This window comes from Camellia sinensis, chromosome 7 (assembly GCF_055761805.1).
Source record: "Camellia sinensis isolate YWXY chromosome 7, ASM5576180v1, whole genome shotgun sequence".
Lineage (NCBI taxonomy): Eukaryota > Viridiplantae > Streptophyta > Magnoliopsida > Ericales > Theaceae > Camellia > Camellia sinensis.
In genome coordinates, this window is record NC_138967.1 from 84,119,204 (window position 1) to 84,138,206 (window position 19,003).

General features: G+C 48.0%; 1 protein-coding gene across 1 annotated transcript; it reads left to right on the top strand.

Moving 5' to 3' along the window:
- Window positions 1-764: 764 nt before the first annotated feature.
- Window positions 765-2,372, top strand: LOC114300381 (uncharacterized). The gene is made up of 3 exons (XM_028245261.2): window positions 765-830; window positions 911-1,950; window positions 2,075-2,372. The coding sequence occupies exons 1-3, from the start codon at window positions 765-767 to the stop codon at window positions 2,370-2,372; spliced, it is 1,404 nt and encodes a 467-aa protein (XP_028101062.2).
- The last annotated feature ends 16,631 nt before the right edge of the window (window positions 2,373-19,003 follow it).

Consider the following 19,003-nt stretch of genomic DNA (forward strand, 5'->3'; position numbering starts at 1 on the left):
CTCAAATGTTGACACAATCGCAATCCCCTGACAATACACTTATACAGTCTGCACACATGTTCCCTGAAGATTACCCTCCATTCAATCATTCTCAGAGTTACAATCAATTAAATGCATCACAGAACGTAGATGGTTATTACAGTGCCGAAGCAGGTCCAAGTGCTCCGACAACGTATAATCCGATGGTTCTTACAACCCCATATCCCCACTGGAATGAAGAATGTCCACCGATTTGTAATGTTCAACGTACAACAGAGACGGCTATCCAAAATTATGCATCCTCTGATGATACAATGCCATTGTTTGACGAGGTTGGAGTAAGTGATGAAGATTCCGTGGAAGATGTGGATGGCGCATGGGAAGGTGCAGACAATGACTCCGGTGATGACGAAGTTGGAGGGCATCATGATATGCAGGAGGTACACACAAATGTCCATATCCCTTTCTACCATAATTTGCATTTCGACAATGATGGTTCCATCACTAGCCATGATGTTGTCGAACGTTGGCCATTGTGGGACTTCGAAACTGCTCATTTGGAGAAAGGAATGATATTTACTAATAAGAAAATACTAGTGCACGCTGTTCAGTTGTATAACCTGAAGCGCAATCGAGAATGCAAGATCGTACAATCCAAAGGAAACAGTTGGGTGGCCGAGTGCAAGCACGGCTGCAACTAGAGGGTTCGAGCAACAAAGTTGAAAGACAAAGATTTCTTTCAAATTAGAAGGTTTGAAGCACCGCATCAGTGTGTGTACCCTAGAATGAATAGGGACAATTGCAACCTCAAGTCCGAGGTCATTGCTCATTTCATCAAGGCACAAATTGCGGTAAGTGCCATGGTAGATAGATTATTGTTTTTAGATTTCATTATGATTGTAATGTATTCAAATATAATTTATATTTGCAGATATCACCAGAATTGCCTCTTGCTACCATAATTGAGGTCGTGAAGGAGAAGTTTCAATTCACTATATCATATAAGAAAGTGTGGCTTGCAAGGACGAAGGGAGTTGCAATGGTGTTTGGTGACTGGGATGAGTCGTACCGAAGGTTGCCTAGATATATGGCTGCATTGCAGGCATTCAATCCAAGCACAGTTGTCATGTGGGACATGATTCCGAATTTGTACTCTACCTCAATCGGAACTGAAATGTACATGAACTATGTGTTCTGGGCATTTAAACCTGCAATAGAAGGCTTCAAGTATTGTCGTCCAGTGATATGCATTGACGGCACACACTTGTACGGGAAATACGAAGGGAAAATTGTTGCGGCCACTGCAGTGACTGCTGCGGACAAGATTGTACCTCTTGCTTTTGCCATTGTTGACAAGGAGATGATCGAGAGTTGGGGTTGGTTCATTACTCTGCTAAGGCGACATGTGTGCCGTGACCGAGAGGGGGTCACATTGATATCCAATCGACACACAGCTTTGCTTAGTGTCCTGTCAAGAATTTGGGACAATCCAGAAGTTCAACCAAGAGGGTACCATAGGTATTGCTTGCGACACGTATGTAGCAATTTCAATGAAAGATTCGGCAATACAGTAGCGAAGGATCTTGTGTGGAGAGCTGGTTCTGCACGGCAAGTACGGAAGTTTAACAAGATTATGGACGATATCTACAAGCTCGAGAAGAATGCTGAACGGCAGTTTAGACGGATGAACCCTATTCATTGGACATTGTGCCATGATGGTGGTTGTCGTTGGGGCATATTGACGAAAAACCATATAGAGGGCTTCAATGGCGTACTGAAAGGCGCACGCAGTGTTCCCATTACAGCATCAGTTGAGATCACTTTTTATCGGATTGTGAAATATTTTGGCGAAGGCAGGACCATTGCTAAAAATGCAAGTAATCGGGGTCACTTGTACACGACTAATGTTCAACGATGGATTGATGAGCACCAAGCTAAAGCGAATGTGCATATGTTGGTACCGATTAATAGGTAATTTTTATTGGATGCACCGAATTCACTACACTTTAACATTTCACACTCATCGATCATTGATGTGGTGTCGTAATTTTAACATATATGCATATTAATCCACGTACATGCATTTTTCCTGCAGGGGAATAAGGGAATATGAGGTGAGGACAGCACCGCATGGGATGGGGGGTGGTGCTCGTCAAATAGTTAGTCTCCGACCACCGAGTTGTTCATGTGGGAAGTACACATTATTTCACTTGCCATGTTCCCACATGCTTGCTGTGACAGCAAACTTGGGCGAGGACCCTTTTCCTTTCATTGCACCAGAGTATAGGTTGGAAGTCCATAAGTGTATCTTCGCGCAGAAGTTTAGGCCCATGCCGCACGAGCAATATTGGCCTGACAATGATTACCCAACTTTGCTTGCTATTCCAGCTTGACAACGTGAAGTTAAAACGGGTCGTCCTCAACGTAGCCGCATACACAATGAAATGGATACTTCCAGACAAAGTGGATTGCACCATTGTAGTTTTTGTTTGCAAAGAGGGCATGATAAGAGAAAATGTCCAGCGAGAATCCGATCGATTCGACAGTAGTTGTTTGTCTTCTTTATATATTAGTTCCACGCTACTTTCTTTGAATTGGAGTCAATGTAATATTCAATGAATCAGTATTCAGTAAATTGATAATGTATTTACGACTTCAATTACTGATGACATAGATTTGGTCAAATGTGGCAAATCTCTTTAATTGCTTTAGTTGTTGCAAGTGTCCTTTGTGCACTGGATTGTGCAGACTTTGGTGCATTGATGGTCAATTGTGTCCTGACCTCGATGGACACCAGTTTATCTAATGTTAGAAAAATGCAAATATTCACAGAATGAATTGATAATCACCAATATAAATGCAGTTTATATTCAATGTGTGTTTTGCCACATTTTGTTATGTGGGAAACTAATTTTTTTTTCCAAAATCCATTACGTGGGTGAAGGCCCATTTTATGAATTCAATCATTTCTCGGACATTTACTACGTATTCGTATATGCTTAGTTCTTGTAAAAAGTTTGACTAATGTATTTCAAATCTACATAAAACCCTTTTCAAACTTTCGTCCTTCTTTCCTGTCCAAATGACAACTCCTTTAAAGTGAAAGCACGTTTTTTCATGTCATACAGGTTGACGTGACAACACACTGACAATAACTTTAATCACATAGGTACCATGTGAACCTTATCTCCTATGACAATAATGTCAAATGAATTACTAATCACCAATATAAATGCATGCCATATTTAATGTGTTGCCACATTTTGTTACGTCATTAATTGTTTTTTTAGTTTCCAAAAATTCATTATGTGAGGGAAGACCATTTTATCAATTCAATCATGTGTTTTAAATTTAGTACATATTGGTAAATGCTTAGTTGTTCTAAAAAGTTTGAGTAGTGGATTTGAAATCTACTTAAAGCATGGGTTTTCATGTCATAAAGCTTGACGTGACAACGCACTGACAATATCTTTAAACTCACAGGTACCATGTGTACCTTATCTCCTATCACAATAATGTGAAATGAATTATTAATCAACAATATAAATGCATGTAATATTCAATGCGTAGCCACATTTTGTTAGGTGGTGAACTGTTTTGTAGTTATCAAGAAATTTTTCCAGGCAACCATTTCTTTTTGTTTTCCCTAACTTGTTGCAGTTTGTATACCTGTGATATACTGTCAGGTCGTATTCTAATTTTGTCAGCATATGTATGTACTATTGTCAAAGTTCTTGTTATCGGATATCCATTTCATATATGAAAACTTGTGCAAGTCTATGACTCATTTAGCAGAGGAGATCCCATTATTGACTCATCAGCATCGAGCCGATATGATATGGCGTCAGTCGGTATGAATTATTTACTTATAATCGATATTTGAATACTACACAAACACTGTAGTTGTTACATAATATAATGTGAAACTATAAATGTTTATCCATGGATCATCCTATTTGGACATTTCAATGGCTTAGACAAATTTCCCCAAGTGTAAACGTTAGTCCATAGAGAGAGAACGAAGAAGATTATATTAAATGGACCGCTAGCTTAACCAAAAAAAAAAATGGTTAAAAAGTTGATAATCATCAAGTTTAACAATTACCCCAAGTTCATGCTTACGATGAAATAAAGGACTTTTAAATACAATTCCTAAAATAAAAGAAGAAATAAATATCACAAACAAAATTCTTTTTTATAGAGGTTGAATTCATAATCTTATAGCACAAAATAATATTATATAATCATTAAATTAGAAGTCCTGGTTCATCACCCATTACCTACTCAAAAAAATTATTAAATAATCCAATTTCAGCGACTCATAGTACCATCGCAGTGTGGAAAACTAGATCTGTCTACTTCCTTACTTGAACAACATTATTTCAATTGATAAATTTCAATAAAAAATTTTAAAAATAGGTGGAGTTTGCCCTTTCAAAAATAGTTAAGTGTTGTAACAGCGGGAACCACCCACTGGTTTTTGGAATTCATGGTACGAACTATTTTCACACTATTAACCCACATTGACTTTTTCAATTTTTATGAGACGAGTTTTAGTATAATTTACAAGAATTGTTTGTAGTTTTTTATTTTTTAACTATAATTTCAGAGTTGCGTATTGGCCTGTTGGTGCAACTTTTATTTTTAAAAAGTTGAAAAAGTTAATTACCATAATGTTAGTGAAATAATGCTTTCGGCGTCTTTTTTATTACTAACCTTTAACTTACAATAAACTGTACCAAATAAACACATGAAGGGGTTCGTTTGGGATGTGGGTTGACTTTTTGGCTTTTTAACTTTTTGGCTATTTTAGCCTAGGGCTAAAAAGCCTCACTTGGGATAGGCTTTTTGGCTTTTGTAAAAGATAAAATGAAATGAATATTGTTTAGATGTAACATTTTGTGTTATTGGCTTTTTAGTCTATTTTGTCTTTTTGCCATGGCGAACGAAGGACCAGTTGTTCATTCCTTCTCTTCTACCTAGTTAATAGAGTGAGTCAACATTATTTCTTGTAAAAAATTTCATCACGTATGTAGTTAGGAACATTAAATAAATAACACCACATGGTACTCTTGGATGACTCAATAATTATCCTTGCTAGCTGGCTAATTATGTAGTACTCTAGGAGAAAAATATGTTGATTCACTTTTGTTAAATAATTAAGAAATAATAAATAATTCACTTAATATGTTATGATTTCTCATTTGTTTATTCGTCTGTGAAGCGTTTTGCCAATTCCGAATAACATAATCTTGTACTTGTTAGCGATTTCTTATTTTATATTTTCACTGTCCTAAAAATTATATAAAATAAGAACACAAACAATTTCAATTATTGACAAAGTGACTATTTTAGCTTGTTCGTTTACTTAAATAACTTTTAACTTATTTCATACTACAACAACTTGCATTAATATAGTTCAAGCGACATTTTTCATTTCAAAATAAAGGACTTTAAACTCTTCAAAAGATATTCATTATATGTTATATTAGTCTGTAATATTTCATTGTATTCATTTGATCCCCAACTTATTTAATTCTTATCTCAATGATGAAATGACGGCTTAGTTATATTTTACGCCCTTCTAATTTAACTAAAAACCACATAAACCCCCATTGCAGTCTATAGTAAAGGGTACAACCCAACTTCGTTAACAGGTGTACCAAACATTCTAAAACTTATATTAGTTTTGATGGAGCCTTTTATTTGTATGTCATGACACTGTAAATCTGTGTCTGTATGTATTTATCTTTGTACATTTACACCACTTACGCACTATGCACCACTAAAATGTTGGTTATCTCACCCACTATTTCAGTTAATAGAAGATGGGTTCATTATGAAAATTCAATTGTCATTTGTACAAGCATTATGTCTCTTACACACAACGTTGTCATGTGTAGGCGAAAGATCAGCCGAAATTGAAATGTCGACGATCTGATTCGGGCTTATGGGACACCGCCTTGGACCATAGAGTCCTACGTTGCCTACTCCGTGTAGGGTTCTACGGGGTGTATCGGATCAGACCTTCGATTAGACCACCATCTCGTTACAACTCTCATAGAGAGGTGGCGCATAGAGACGCGCACATTTCATTTTCCTGTTGGAGAGTCCACAGTTACATTACAAGATGTGGCTATTCTATTTGGCCTACCGGTTGACGGGCACGTAGTCACAGGAAAAGACCCAGGAAATAAGTTGGTGTAGACGTCCCCGAACGCCCCGGGAGGATGAGTCCCGTTCTGTTCATTTGGGGTTACTACAGTTCGGACTCGACTTGTGTCACGGTTCTTAATCTGAACCAAAGAGTCCAAATCTGGCAAATCGTTTTGAGAAACAGATTTTTGAAAAAGTAGTGCCAAACATGGACTGCTTTGCCAGATACAGAGTCGCCACCCAAATATTTTTAAAATGGGGAAATTTAGGAAACCCTGACTCGGTGCCGAAGGCCACATGTCCGTCATCACCGGAGTTGTCTCGGCTCGGGAGCTTGGGTACGATCGGGGAAGGTCAGCTATGAGCACCCCCTTTCGCCCGGTCCGAAGACCGGCCTCTACTAACCGTGATATCCATTTTTGAAAACGTTATGTATTCTTATTCCATTTATTAGCCTAGAATTACTATGTTATGCGCGCAGCAAACAAGTATAGACTAGATTGCCTAATTTGGAAAGAAACATTGCATATCCGTTTGTTTTGAAAATGCTTTGGAGTTTGCTACTCGCAAGTAGGCTAAAACACGGATTTCAATGAGTTTTTCCAACTCAAACAATCCAACCTCCACCCACAGGCATCCGAGCAGTTTATAACACATAAGCATCTAGCCACATGTTAAGTATGCTGTCATGGCAATATTCACACTCATGCGATATGCTAAAGCGGAAATACTTACATCGTACTCCGTGCCAAAATAGAGAACTTGTTAGCAAAACATGCATGATCCAAGCCCATGTTAAGTGCCTAATTTATCGCATACAAAGTGTTGCTAGAATAGGCTCGGCTATCCTAAACATGGCATGTGAGAATGCACAACTATCACATATTCAGTTTAGAATTTGAAGTACAAATGCAATTAGCGTGATGTACCGAGCCTAATGCATGCAATACAAATGCATGGATGTACGCATGCATAGCATAAGGTATGCTAAATTAAACGTGCCCTAATACTAACTGATGATGTATCGATTCCCGGGTGGATGGGTCGGACCGGCCCAGGTTCTCCAGAATCCGGCTCAGGAAGGCTGGCTCCGTCAGATGACCTGCAAGCAAGTTCAGGGGGGGAACGGGGTAGTCCCCCAGTGAACCCTCCGGTGCAAGAATTAGAAGAGCAGAGTATGAAAAGACTGTATATCGAGAGATCAAGAGAGAGAGCAACCTAACCTCCTTTTTCTTCCTCTTATCCTTGCTTATATCCTTTGGTCATCATTTTTCCTGTCTCTTGTGACGTGCTTTTTCCGCCGAAAGCCTGTGCCATAGCTCATCTTGTTTAGGGTGATGGAGGCTCTGTTCCGGCGGGGAGTGCTGTTGTAATAAATGCTGTGATGGGTTGCATTAATGGTGATGTGTTGTGATAATAACTCTGCAGATCTTTGTCTGCTGATGTGGCCCGTGTCCCACCTGCCGTGTGCCTAAATGCCGTTGGCCCTTCATGTCTAGGTGGCCTCCAGCTGTTCTGGGCCTTGTCATCCAAGCAACCGGGTTGTGCCATTGGCCCCAAGCACTGGGTTCGGGGTGGTTTACCGTGGGCCGTGTGCCTTGTGGGCCTATCCATGTCAGTAGTCCCCCATTTCCGAGTGCAGCTTTAGACCAACGAAGGGAATAGTGAGAAGGGAGAGGAGTGTGAAACGGGTGGAGAGGCCGACTGGAAGGTGGCCGAGCGGGAGAGGTCGGCCGTGAGGCGGGGCGACCACGAGGGTGGCCGAGCGGCAGGGGTCGACCGTGAGACGTGCCGATCATGAGGGTAGCCGAGCGGGAGGGGTCGGCCGTGAGGTGGGCCGACCACGAGGGTGGCCGAGCGGCAGGGGTCGACCGTGAGACGTGCCGATCATGAGGGTAGCCGAGCGGGAGGGGTCGGCCGTGAGGTGGGCCGACCACGAGGGTGGCCGAGCGGCGGGGGTCGACCGTGAGGTGTGCCGACCAGGGGGGCGTGGGGTTCTAAAATGTGCTGATGTGAAAATGGAAAAGACAGGGTAAGGGTAGGGGACAGTGCATCGTGGCCATACACGTGGCAGTGTCGTGGGGGAAGATGAAGCGTTGGGGCAGGAAATGAAGCGATAGGTCAGGGGGGGTTTTGAAAAAGGCGGTTTTGGCGGTTGATTTGAAAGGTTTTGAAACGGGTGAAAATTAATGTGGATCCGTGGAATACGGGCAAAACCGTAGGTTTTAGGTATAATGCGTTTTACCTACCGTGGGACAAGAACTCAAAATATCCAACTCTTGCACGGTGTGCGACATATCTGTGTAGCATTCTCTCAACTTTCTTTTTGTGAGCAAGCCCTAGAAATGGCACAAGAAGGAGTAGTTAACGTGAGGGTAGACCCGTTGGGGGACGATGATGGGGAGGAGTTAGCAGCGCAGTACAGGGCAGAGGCATCGGACTTGATATTGGCCCCAAAGCCATTAAACCAGGTGGAGTCGGGGCAGTGGCACACTAAGGCGGACAGATCCACGCTCACGGTGGCGGATTTGGAGGCGATTAGGGGGCGATACCAGATTCCGGCGGAGGTAGATTTACGGTTGCCGACGTCAGAGGAAAGGCCGTCTATGGTGAAGCCAGGGGAGTTTTCCCTGTACGAGGAGGCGCTGAAAGGGGGGCTGAGGCTGCCATTGCCTCAAGTGGTGGTTGATGTGCTAAATCGCCTGGAGGTAGCGCCGGGGCAGTTGATGCCCAATGCGTGGAAGATTCTGATGGCTTGTGCGAGTGCGTGGCCTAAGGCGAATGGAGGAGAGGCCATGACGATCGACGAGTTCTTCTCATGTTACAAAGCGTCGGGGCAGCAAGAAACGTGGGTCACCCTACAAGCAGTGATGGGCAGGGGGTTGGTGGCGGGGCTGCCTACGTCGATCAAGGGGTGGCGGCCACGGTGGTTTTTCGTGTCAGTTAATGGGGGGATGGGGGTGCGCACCATGTGGAAGGTGCCAAATCGGTCGATGGAGTCTAGGCTAGGGGTGGTGGCGGAAGAGAGGGTGAAGAAAGTGAGGGAGTGGAGAGAGAGAGAGAAAGCCAGATGGGACGATCTTGTCCAGCCGTCAGCACTGTTTGAGGCGGGGTTGGGACCGCAGCCGAAAGGTGGAGACCTCGACCGGGGGGAGTTGGAAGAGAGGAGAAGAGCACAGGAGATGGAGGATCGAGCCATTATGGCCAAGGCCGCGAAGTTGATAGAGGCGCAGAGGGGCCGACCGGCTGAACCGCTCTCGCGGGAGAGGATCCGACCGCGCCCTAGGCCTTTGGGGGAAAAAGACTTGGGTAGCTTTGAGCCGCTTCCGCCGCCTGTAGACCCTATAAAGGAAAAGGCCAGAGGGGTTGTGACGGTCATGAAGAAAAAGAAGGAGAAGAAGAAGAGGGGGGCTCCAGAGGAGGCTGCAGAGGAGTCTGGGGCCAAGAGGGCGAAGGTGGCCCCAACGGATGCAGAGGAGTCTGCGGCAAAGGACGCCCCAGAGGAAGTGGAGATCATCCCAACGGTGGAGGTTGTGGAGGTGGGTCCACCAGTACAAGCGGAGGCTGGGGTGGGGGAGGCGGCGCCGAGCGGGAGGGAACAGGTTCAGGGGAGGCCCGACCCCCAGGAAGGGGGGGTTCGTGTGGCCACGGCTATTTATCATGCGCGCGCGGTAGCTGGGAGGATGGAGGGAGAAGAAGGCCCAGCCAGGGCGGGAGCCGACCGCCTGGTGAGGATTGTGGACGAAGGAGCTCTGCGCGCGGCATCTGGGTACAGTGAGGCCGACCTGCTGAGGGGGTTATGCTCCGCCCAAATGGAGGTGACTACCTTAGCGGGGGCTCTTCTCAGGAAAGCTGGGGCCGCCAAGTTGAAGGCTGAGGAGGTCAGGGTCCAGCTGGCCAAGTTGAGGGAGGATAGTGCCGACTGGGAGACTGCCTATGCCGACCTGCCAGCAGTCAAGTTGGAACTGGAGGACACACGCCGTAAGGTTGTGTCACTGGAGTTCCAACTGGCTGGTGAGCACAAAAAATTGGAAGAGTCCGAGAAGGCCTGCGCGGTGGCGGTCGAGAGGCATGAGGAGGCTATGGCCAGCAATGAAGAGCTGGTCAGGCAGAAGGATGAAGCGGACTCCAGAATTGGAGACCTGCTGAAGGAGCTGGTGGAGGAGCGCACCAGAGCAGAGGAGGACAAGGGGAGGCTTCTGAGGGAATGGGAGATGGAGAAGGTGAAGATGGCGGCGGAGCTAGAGGGTCTGAGGAAGGGGATGGAAGAGGAGAGGATGACGGCAGCCGCTGGAAGGGTGGCTCTGCAAAGGGAGCTGGACGAGGAGAGGGCGAAGGCGGCGTCTGAAAAGGCGGCCTACCCTGATCTATGCGTCGCAGCAGTGGAGCAGTATAAAGGGTCCTCCGAATTTCAAATGGAGGTGGATGCTGCTGTCGCCAGGAGTCTGGCTGGTCAAGAGCCTGGGGGGTTGGGCCTGTCAAGGAAGACTGCTGGAGGTAGGACAGAATCAGAGGTGATTGAAAGCTTCCAGCAGTCCGACTGCTATAAGCATGAAATGGCCGAGTACTGGGACAGTGGTTGGAAAATGTTCAAGCGTAGAGCTGAGGAGCTGTTTCCAGACTTGGACCTGAGTAGCGTGACAATCGGCGAAGATGATGTGGCCCAGACCCCCCTGGACGAAGGCGTTGAAGAAGAGGATTTAGCATCCAGCGAGGAAGAGTAGCCAAGAAGAAGAAGAGCTGGGCGTGTTCTGTGGGGTTTGGTTAAGTGTATACATTGTAATTTTTGTGCATTGTTTTTTTTTTTTTTTTTTTTTTTTTTTACATTGTAATTCTATGAGTGAATGAATAAATACGTGAAGAGTTTGTTTAAGATGAATTTGTGTACGAATGTTATTTTGTGTCTGTTGGCAGCTGACTATTTGTGCAGCAAAAGTGAATAAAAACCTTGTGCGGTAAAAATGAGTAAGAAATTTTGTGCAGTAAAAGTCCACAAATGAGGGTAAAGGGTAAGTTACAAGTAGTAGCTAGACAGTTAAGTGTAAATTTGAAAGTGAATGTGAAAAAGGTAAGTGTTATGAGGAGGTTTCAAAACGGACGAGTGAGAGTGTAAACATGAAGGTAAGAGTAAGTAAGTGTTGTGGGGAAGTTTAAAAATGTGACCAAGTGTGAAAAGATGTAGCCTTGTTTGGTTTTGGAGTGCTTGGTCGAGTGTTCAGTCTGGCTGGGGCTTTGAAGTGCTTGGTCTGGCCGAGGCTCTGACGTGCTCGGACTGGCCGAGGCTTTGAGTGCTCGGTCTGGCCGAGGACCGAGGCTTTGAAGTGGTCGGACTGGCCGAGGCTTTGAGGTGCTCGGACTGGCCGAGGCTTTGAAGTGCTCGGACTGGCCGAGGCTTTGAGTGCTCGGTCTGGCCGAGGCTTTGAGTGCTCGGTCTGGCCGAGGCTTTGAAGTGCTCGGACTGGCCGAGGCTTTGAATGCTCGGTCTGGCCGAGGCTTTGAAGTGCTCGGACTGGTCGAGGCTTTGAAGTGGTCGGACTGGCCGAGGCTTTGAGGTGCTCGGACTGGCCGAGGCTTTGAAGTGCTTGGACTGGCCGAGGCTTTGAGTGCTCGGTCTGGCCGAGGCTTTGAGTGCTCGGTCTGGCCGAGGCTTTGAGGTGCTCGGACTGGCCGAGGCTTTGAAGTGCTTGGACTGGCCGAGGCTTTGAGTGCTCGGTCTGGCCGAGGCTTTGAGTGCTCGGTCTGGCCGAGGCTTTGAAGTGCTGAGGTTGGCCGAGGTTGTGAAGTTTTGAGTTGCTGGGATCGTCATACAAACATTTGAATTATGACAGTGTAGATCTGCAATCGGAATTTGCTTTATATATAAAGAAAAGGGGAATACAACAATATTGGTAATATAAAAATATGAACTTATTGATAGTAACGCTTCAGATGTTCTGCATTCCAGGGATGGGGCAGGTCTCGGCCTTCCATGTCTTGGAGTCGGTAAGTGCCTGGTCGTGGTCGGGCTTTGACGATGTAGGGGCCCTCCCATTTGGCTGCCAGTTTGCCCTCGGCTGGATTCTTTGTGGCGAGAGTCACTTCTCGTAAGACAAGATCCCCGACGGAGAATTCCCGAGGTCGGACTCGGCGGTTGTAGTGTGTTCTCATTTTCTGCTGGTAAGAAGCCAATCTGACAGCAGCGGTTTCTCTGAGTTCTTCGAATAGATCGAGGTGTGTTCGATGGAGCTCTTCGGCTGAGGCCAGATCCGGGTGTAAAACCCTAGGAGTGGGGAGGCCGACCTCTACCGGGATAACCGCCTCAGCGCCATATGTTAAACGAAAAGGGGTTTCGCCGGTGGGGGTGCGAGCAGTGGTTCGGTAAGCCCAGAGTACATTGGGCAGTTCCTCGGCCCAAAGGCCTTTAGCAGCTTCGAGCTTGGTTTTGATGATTTTGAGAAGGGAACGGTTGGTGACTTCAACTTGGCCGTTTGCCTGGGGGTGACCGGGGGAGGAGAAGCACGGTTGGATCTGGAGATCTGCACAAAATTTTCTGTACTTCGCGTTATCGAATTGTTTGCCATTGTCAGAGATGATGGCTTGAGGGATGCCAAATCGGCAAATGATCGATTGCCAGATAAACCTGGTTGTGTTCCGCTCGGTGATTGTGGCAAGGGGTTCAGCTTCGACCCACTTGGTGAAGTAATCGATGGCAACGATTGCGAATTTGGTCTGACCTCGACCGGTGGGAAAGGGACCGACCAGGTCAATCCCCCATTTGGCAAACGGGTAAGGACTGCAGAGTGTGATTAACTCTGTAGGAGGAGCATGAGGGATGTTGGCGAAGCGTTGGCATTTGTCGCATTTGAGCACGAAATCAGTCGTATCCTGACTGAGCGTTGGCCAAAAATACCCAGTACGGAGTACCTTCTGGGCAAGGGACCTGCCTCCTGAGTGATTGCCACAAATCCCCTCATGGATTTCCTGCATTACGTAAGTTGCTTGCGCTGGATTGAGGCAGCGTAGGTATGGCCGGGAGAAACCGCGTTTGTACAATATGTCGTCGATGATGACGTAATTGGACGCTCGGGATCGGACTTTGGAAGCCTGCTGCTGGTCCTCTGGGAGTGCTCCTGTGGTCAGGAATAGGAGGATGTCGGATGCCCATGGGATAGGTTCATTTTGAATGTGTTGTATAGCTTGTAGACTCGGTGAAACGGCCGGGTGGTGTAGGTATTCTATGCGGACGTCATGGCTGAGAGTAGGATGGTCAGCTGAAGCCAGCTGAGCCATTTCGTCTGCTTTGGAGTTGTCTGCCCGAGGAATATGTTTGATGTGGAAGGTATTGAAGAGGCGAGCAAGAGGGAGTGCCAGGTCTCTGTAGGCTCGCATCGTATCGTCCTTGGCGTCAAAATCCCCCGTCATTTGACCGACGATGAGTTGGGAGTCGCTGAAGACTCGGAGGTGGCTGACCCCTATGTCCTTGGCGAGGCGGAGTCCTGCTAATAATGCCTCATATTCGGCTTCATTGTTGCTTGCTTCAAACAGGAAACGGAGGGCACATTTGAAGTGACCGCCTTCAGGAGAGGTGAGGATGATGCCGGCACCGCTTCCTTCTCTTCGGGACGACCCATCGACATTGAGGGTCCAGGAATGAGGGTCTTCTGGCTCTGTTAGAGTTGGTAAGGGCGGGGGTGTGGTGGTCGGGGTCGGTTTAGTGAATTCCATGATGAAATCAGCTATAGCTTGCCCTTTGATTGCTGTCCGAGGTCGGTAAGAGATGTCAAACTGGCTGAGTTCTACTGACCACTGCATCAATCTGCCTGAGAGTTCCGGTTGCTGCATGACCTTCTTCAGGGGCTGGTCGGTGAGGACCACTATGGAGTGGGCTTGGAAGTATGGGCGGAGTCGTCTAGAGGCAATGACCAAGGCCAGGGATAGTTTTTCCAGCAAGGGGTAGTTCTGTTCCGCGCCCCTGAGAGCTCGGCTAATGTAATAGACCGGTCGTTGGACTGAGCCATCTTCTCGGAGGAGAGCCGCACTGACTGCGGTTTCTGATACTGCTAGGTAGAGAAAGAGAGGCTCTCCCGTGATTGCTTGAGAGAGAAGGGGGGGGTTAGCCATGCATTGCTTTAACTGTTGGAAGGCCTCTTCGGACTCAGTTGTCCATTCAAAGGTCTGCCGAAGGACTTTGAAGAAGGGCAAGCACTTATCTGTCGCGCGGGATATGAAGCGGTTAAGGGCTGCCACTCGGCCGGTGAGCCTCTGAACTTCTTTGACCGTCCGAGGTGACTGCATCTCGACCAAGGCTTTGATCTTCTCAGGGTTAGCTTCGATGCCGCGTTGGCTGACCATAAAGCCCAAAAATTTGCCAGATCCTACACCGAACGCGCACTTCTCTGGGTTGAGCTTCATCTGGTACTTACGCAGGGTGGTGAAGGTTTCTCGTAAATCAGTGAGGTGGTCGGAGGAGTATTTGCTTTTGACTAGCATGTCGTCGACGTAGACTTCCATATTCCGGCCTATTTGGTGATGGAAGATGGTGTTAACCAGCCGCTGATAAGTGGCCCCAGCATTCTTCAATCCGAACGGCATTACCCGATAATGGTAAGTACCGCGGTCGGTAATAAATGATGTGTGCTCCTGGTCGGATGTGTGCATTAGGATTTGGTTGTACCCAGAGAAGGCATCCATGAAGCTGAGCATTTGATGACCGGCGGTGGCGTCGACCAACAGATCTATGCGAGGGAGGGGGTAACTATCTTTAGGACATGCTCGGTTCAAGTCCGAGTAGTCGACACAAAGCCGCCATTTGCCATTGTGTTTTCGGACGAGGACCACATTGGACAACCACCTAGGATAGTCCACATTTCTGATGAATTGGGCCTCGAGGAGCTTGTTAACTTCGGCGGCTATAAGGGTGTTGCGCTCCGGATGGAAGATGCGCTGTTTCTGGCGGTGGGGTCGAAAATGGGGTTCGATGCTAAGGCGATGGGTTATGAAGGAGGGGTCGATGCCTGGCATGTCAGAATGAGTCCAGGCGAATACATCTCTGTGCTCGGTTAAGAGGGCAGTGAGGTCGGCCTTGGCTTGAGCGGGTAATTGGCTGCCGATCTTGGCGGTTCTGATTGAATTGGTGGGATCAATGTTGACTTCAACAAGTTCCTCTACAGGTTCACCTCTGACCAGCTCGTCCTCGTCTCGGACGTCAAGCCCTTCGATGATCATGGCCTCTTTTAGCTTGACTTCTTTGAGTGAGGCGACATAACACTCCCTGGCTGTGGTCTGTTCGCCTTTGACGGTTCCGACGCCGAGGTCGGTGGGAAATTTCATGGCCAGATGGTATGTGGAAGTGATGGCTTGGAAGGTATTTAGGGCTGTGCGGCCAAGGATGGTGTTGTAAGCGGAGGGGCAGTCGACCACGAGGAAGGTGAGCAGCTTAGTGGTCTGCCGCGGGTGCTCACCGATGGTGATAGGCAGATCGATGGAGCCGATGGAGGTCACTCGGTCTCCGGTGAAGCCGACCAGAGGGGTTTGGAGAGGGGACAGGCTCTCTTCCCCAACCTTGAGTTGGCGGAAGCAATTGAGGAAGATGATGTCCGAAGAGCTGCCGTTGTCTATGAGGACTCGTCTGATTTTGTAGTTGGAGAGGATGGCGGAAATGACAAGGGGGTCATCGTGTGGGTAACGGACTCCGGCACAGTCGGTATCAGTGAAGGTGATGGGTTCGATCCATTGTTTTGACTGTTTGGGAGGTCGGTCCACCGTCATTACTGCTTTGTCTGAGCCTTGTCTGATTTTTCTGAGTTCTGCCTTCTGGGCGGAGCGGGATGGCCCCCCGCAAGCAAGGCCTCCTGAAATGACTCTAATTTCGCCGACTGGTGGGGGGGGATTGCCCGGAGGTCGAGGCCGTGGTGGGGGGCGATCGCGGCCTTCGTTTGGTGGGTCTGGATTGCGGGGCGGTGTGCGTCGGCGATTGTTCCTGGGATGGTCAGTTCTTTGTCGCTGTGGGGGTCGGGGGTCTGTGAATCGGCTGAGACGGCCCTGGCGGATGAAGGTCTCGATCTGGTCTTTGAGGTTAATGCACTCGTCGGTGGTATGGCCATGGTCTTGGTGGAAACGGCAGTATTTGGACTGATCTTTCCGGGTGGAAGGGCTTCGGGACGGTAGGGGCCATTTGAGGGGGTAATCCCGCTGGATCTGGTTTAGGACGTGATCCATAGGGGAGTTGAGAGGGGTGTACCGCTCGAACCGACCGGGCGGTCGGGTCGGAATCGATCGGTCAGTTCGGGGGGGGTGGTCATTATACTGGGCGGTTCTGGGCTCGGAGTCTTTCCTCTTCTCTCTGGGAGTCGGATTTTTAGGGGTTGGCTCTTGTCGAGCGGCCAGGGAGTCTTCAGCATTCATGTATTTCTGAGCTTTGGATAATAGGGTTGCCATGGTGGTTGGGGGGTTTTTGGAGAGGGAGAAGAGGAAGTCAGACGACCGCAGGCCGGCCATAAAGGCGGTGAGGATGACCTTGTCGTCATTTTCTGCTACTTGAAGGGCTTCGGTATTGAAACGGGTGACAAAGCTGCGGAGCGACTCCCCCTCTGTCTGACGAATGTTAAGGAGCTGGGTGGCCGGGCGCCTCTGACGCTGGGCTCCAATAAAATGGCTCAGGAAGGAGTCACTGAGGTGTTGAAAGGCGGAGACGGACTCCGCCGGTAGCTGGCTAAACCACAGCCGAGCTGATCCCTTTAGTGTCACTGGAAAAGCTCGGCACATGATCTCATCAGGAAAGGCATGGAGGACCATGAGGGTGCGGTAGGTTTCCAGATGGTCGACTGGGTCCGTCGTGCCATCGAAGGAGTCAATGGTAGGCATCTTGAATTTGGCAGGCAATGGTTTGTCGCGGATGGAGGCAACAAAAGGTGAGTTGGCGGTGGCCGAGGGCTTGTGCTGGATGTTCTGCATGACCCCTTGTAGTTGGAGTTTCATAGCTCGGATTTCAGCGTCCCAGAGGGGGGTGGTGTCGCCATGGTCGGCCAATGGAGGCTGGACGCTGCTAGCTTCCCCCTCAGGGGTCAGTACTGCAACCGGCGGGCGTGGAGGTGGTATGTTTTCATGTTGGGGAGGAAGGTGCTGCGAACCTTCTGGGTTAGGTGGAGGGGGCTGTGGAGCGGGATGGTCTGGGGCTGTTCCTTGGTTGGGGGGAACGTTTGGAGGTGGAACGGGGGGGTTTCTTTGGAGTAACGCATTGATCAGGGCCTGGTTTTGCTCGGCCATGCGGTTAATGCTGTTGGTGAGCTCGATGATGTATTGTGGTGGATTGATTGGGTGGGAGGGGTCTGTTTGGTGGCCGGAGGCATTGTGGTAAGAAGCCATGGACCTAGTCGTGACCATGCACCTAGATGGGCAAAAAGGAGAGGTGATAGTGAGAAGGGAGGGCTCCGGCGGTAGTGAACACAACTACCGCGCGAATAAACCAGTAACTTCCCACAGACGGCGCCAACTGATGATGTATCGATTCCCGGGTGGATGGGTCGGACCGGCCCAGGTTCTCCAGAATCCGGCTCAGGAAGGCTGGCTCCGTCAGATGACCTGCAAGCAAGTTCAGGGGGGGAACGGGGTAGTCCCCCAGTGAACCCTCCGGTGCAAGAATTAGAAGAGCAGAGTATGAAAAGACTGTATATCGAGAGATCAAGAGAGAGAGCAACCTAACCTCCTTTTTCTTCCTCTTATCCTTGCTTATATCCTTTGGTCATCATTTTTCCTGTCTCTTGTGACGTGCTTTTTCCGCCGAAAGCCTGTGCCATAGCTCATCTTGTTTAGGGTGATGGAGGCTCTGTTCCGGCGGGGAGTGCTGTTGTAATAAATGCTGTGATGGGTTGCATTAATGGTGATGTGTTGTGATAATAACTCTGCAGATCTTTGTCTGCTGATGTGGCCCGTGTCCCACCTGCCGTGTGCCTAAATGCCGTTGGCCCTTCATGTCTAGGTGGCCTCCAGCTGTTCTGGGCCTTGTCATCCAAGCAACCGGGTTGTGCCATTGGCCCCAAGCACTGGGTTCGGGGTGGTTTACCGTGGGCCGTGTGCCTTGTGGGCCTATCCATGTCACTAACCATCAAAGCAGGTAAGTAAAAGGGAAGAAAGAAGTGGGGATTGGAAGACATACACACCACCCACGCACACTTATTACAGATTTGCCCTCGCTCGGAGGGACCAAATAAATATTACAAATTAATTAACCACGCAAGCTAATTAATATTACAAATTAATTAATTTAATTAACAATTTAAATAAATTAATTAAAATAGGAAAATCGCCCCGGGAAACGCGCCGCCATGCGCAAGCTGCCTCTGTTTTCTTTCCTCTGCTCCTCTGAAAACTGCCAAAGTCTCAGGGATGCCTCTCAGGACACTGGGGGATATCATCGGCTGAGCAGAATTTCCACCGACAGTAGCATTTAGTCACAGGCACAAAATAGATCCACCGGCCATCGATTGACTGCCGGTCGGCACTAAATACTGCCGGCCGGCAATAAATTCCTACAGAACCTGCAACTCACAGCAGCAGAGGGCAAGGCAAAGCATGGCAGCACAATTCAAGGCATATATGCACCAACTATGTCCCTTATCATGATAATGACTCAAAGGGGCATGTGCCTCGATTCTCGGACCACCAATCACGCATTTCCATGCATGATGGCCCAAAGAACCAAGTATGCAACTTTGATTTCAAATGCATGCAAACCAAATCAAACCAAAGTCCTAATCCCTATCACCAAATCAAGGGACAAGGAATGCATGCAAAATGCAATGCAACCTAAGCATACAAGCTAAGGATGCAACATGGCATGGGGGCAAGCTTATGCAAGCATACAAGCATACATATGGCAATGCAAATAGAT

Excerpts from the sequence above, each read along its gene's own strand:
- LOC114300381 (XM_028245261.2), top strand. The coding sequence starts at position 765 with ATGAATAGGGACAATTGCAACCTCAAGTCCGAGGTCATTGCTCATTTC. Across the intron at positions 831-910 it reads TCATCAAGGCACAAATTGCG|ATATCACCAGAATTGCCTCT; the intron begins GTAAGTGCCATG and ends TTATATTTGCAG. Across the intron at positions 1,951-2,074 it reads ATGTTGGTACCGATTAATAG|GGGAATAAGGGAATATGAGG; the intron begins GTAATTTTTATT and ends TTTTTCCTGCAG.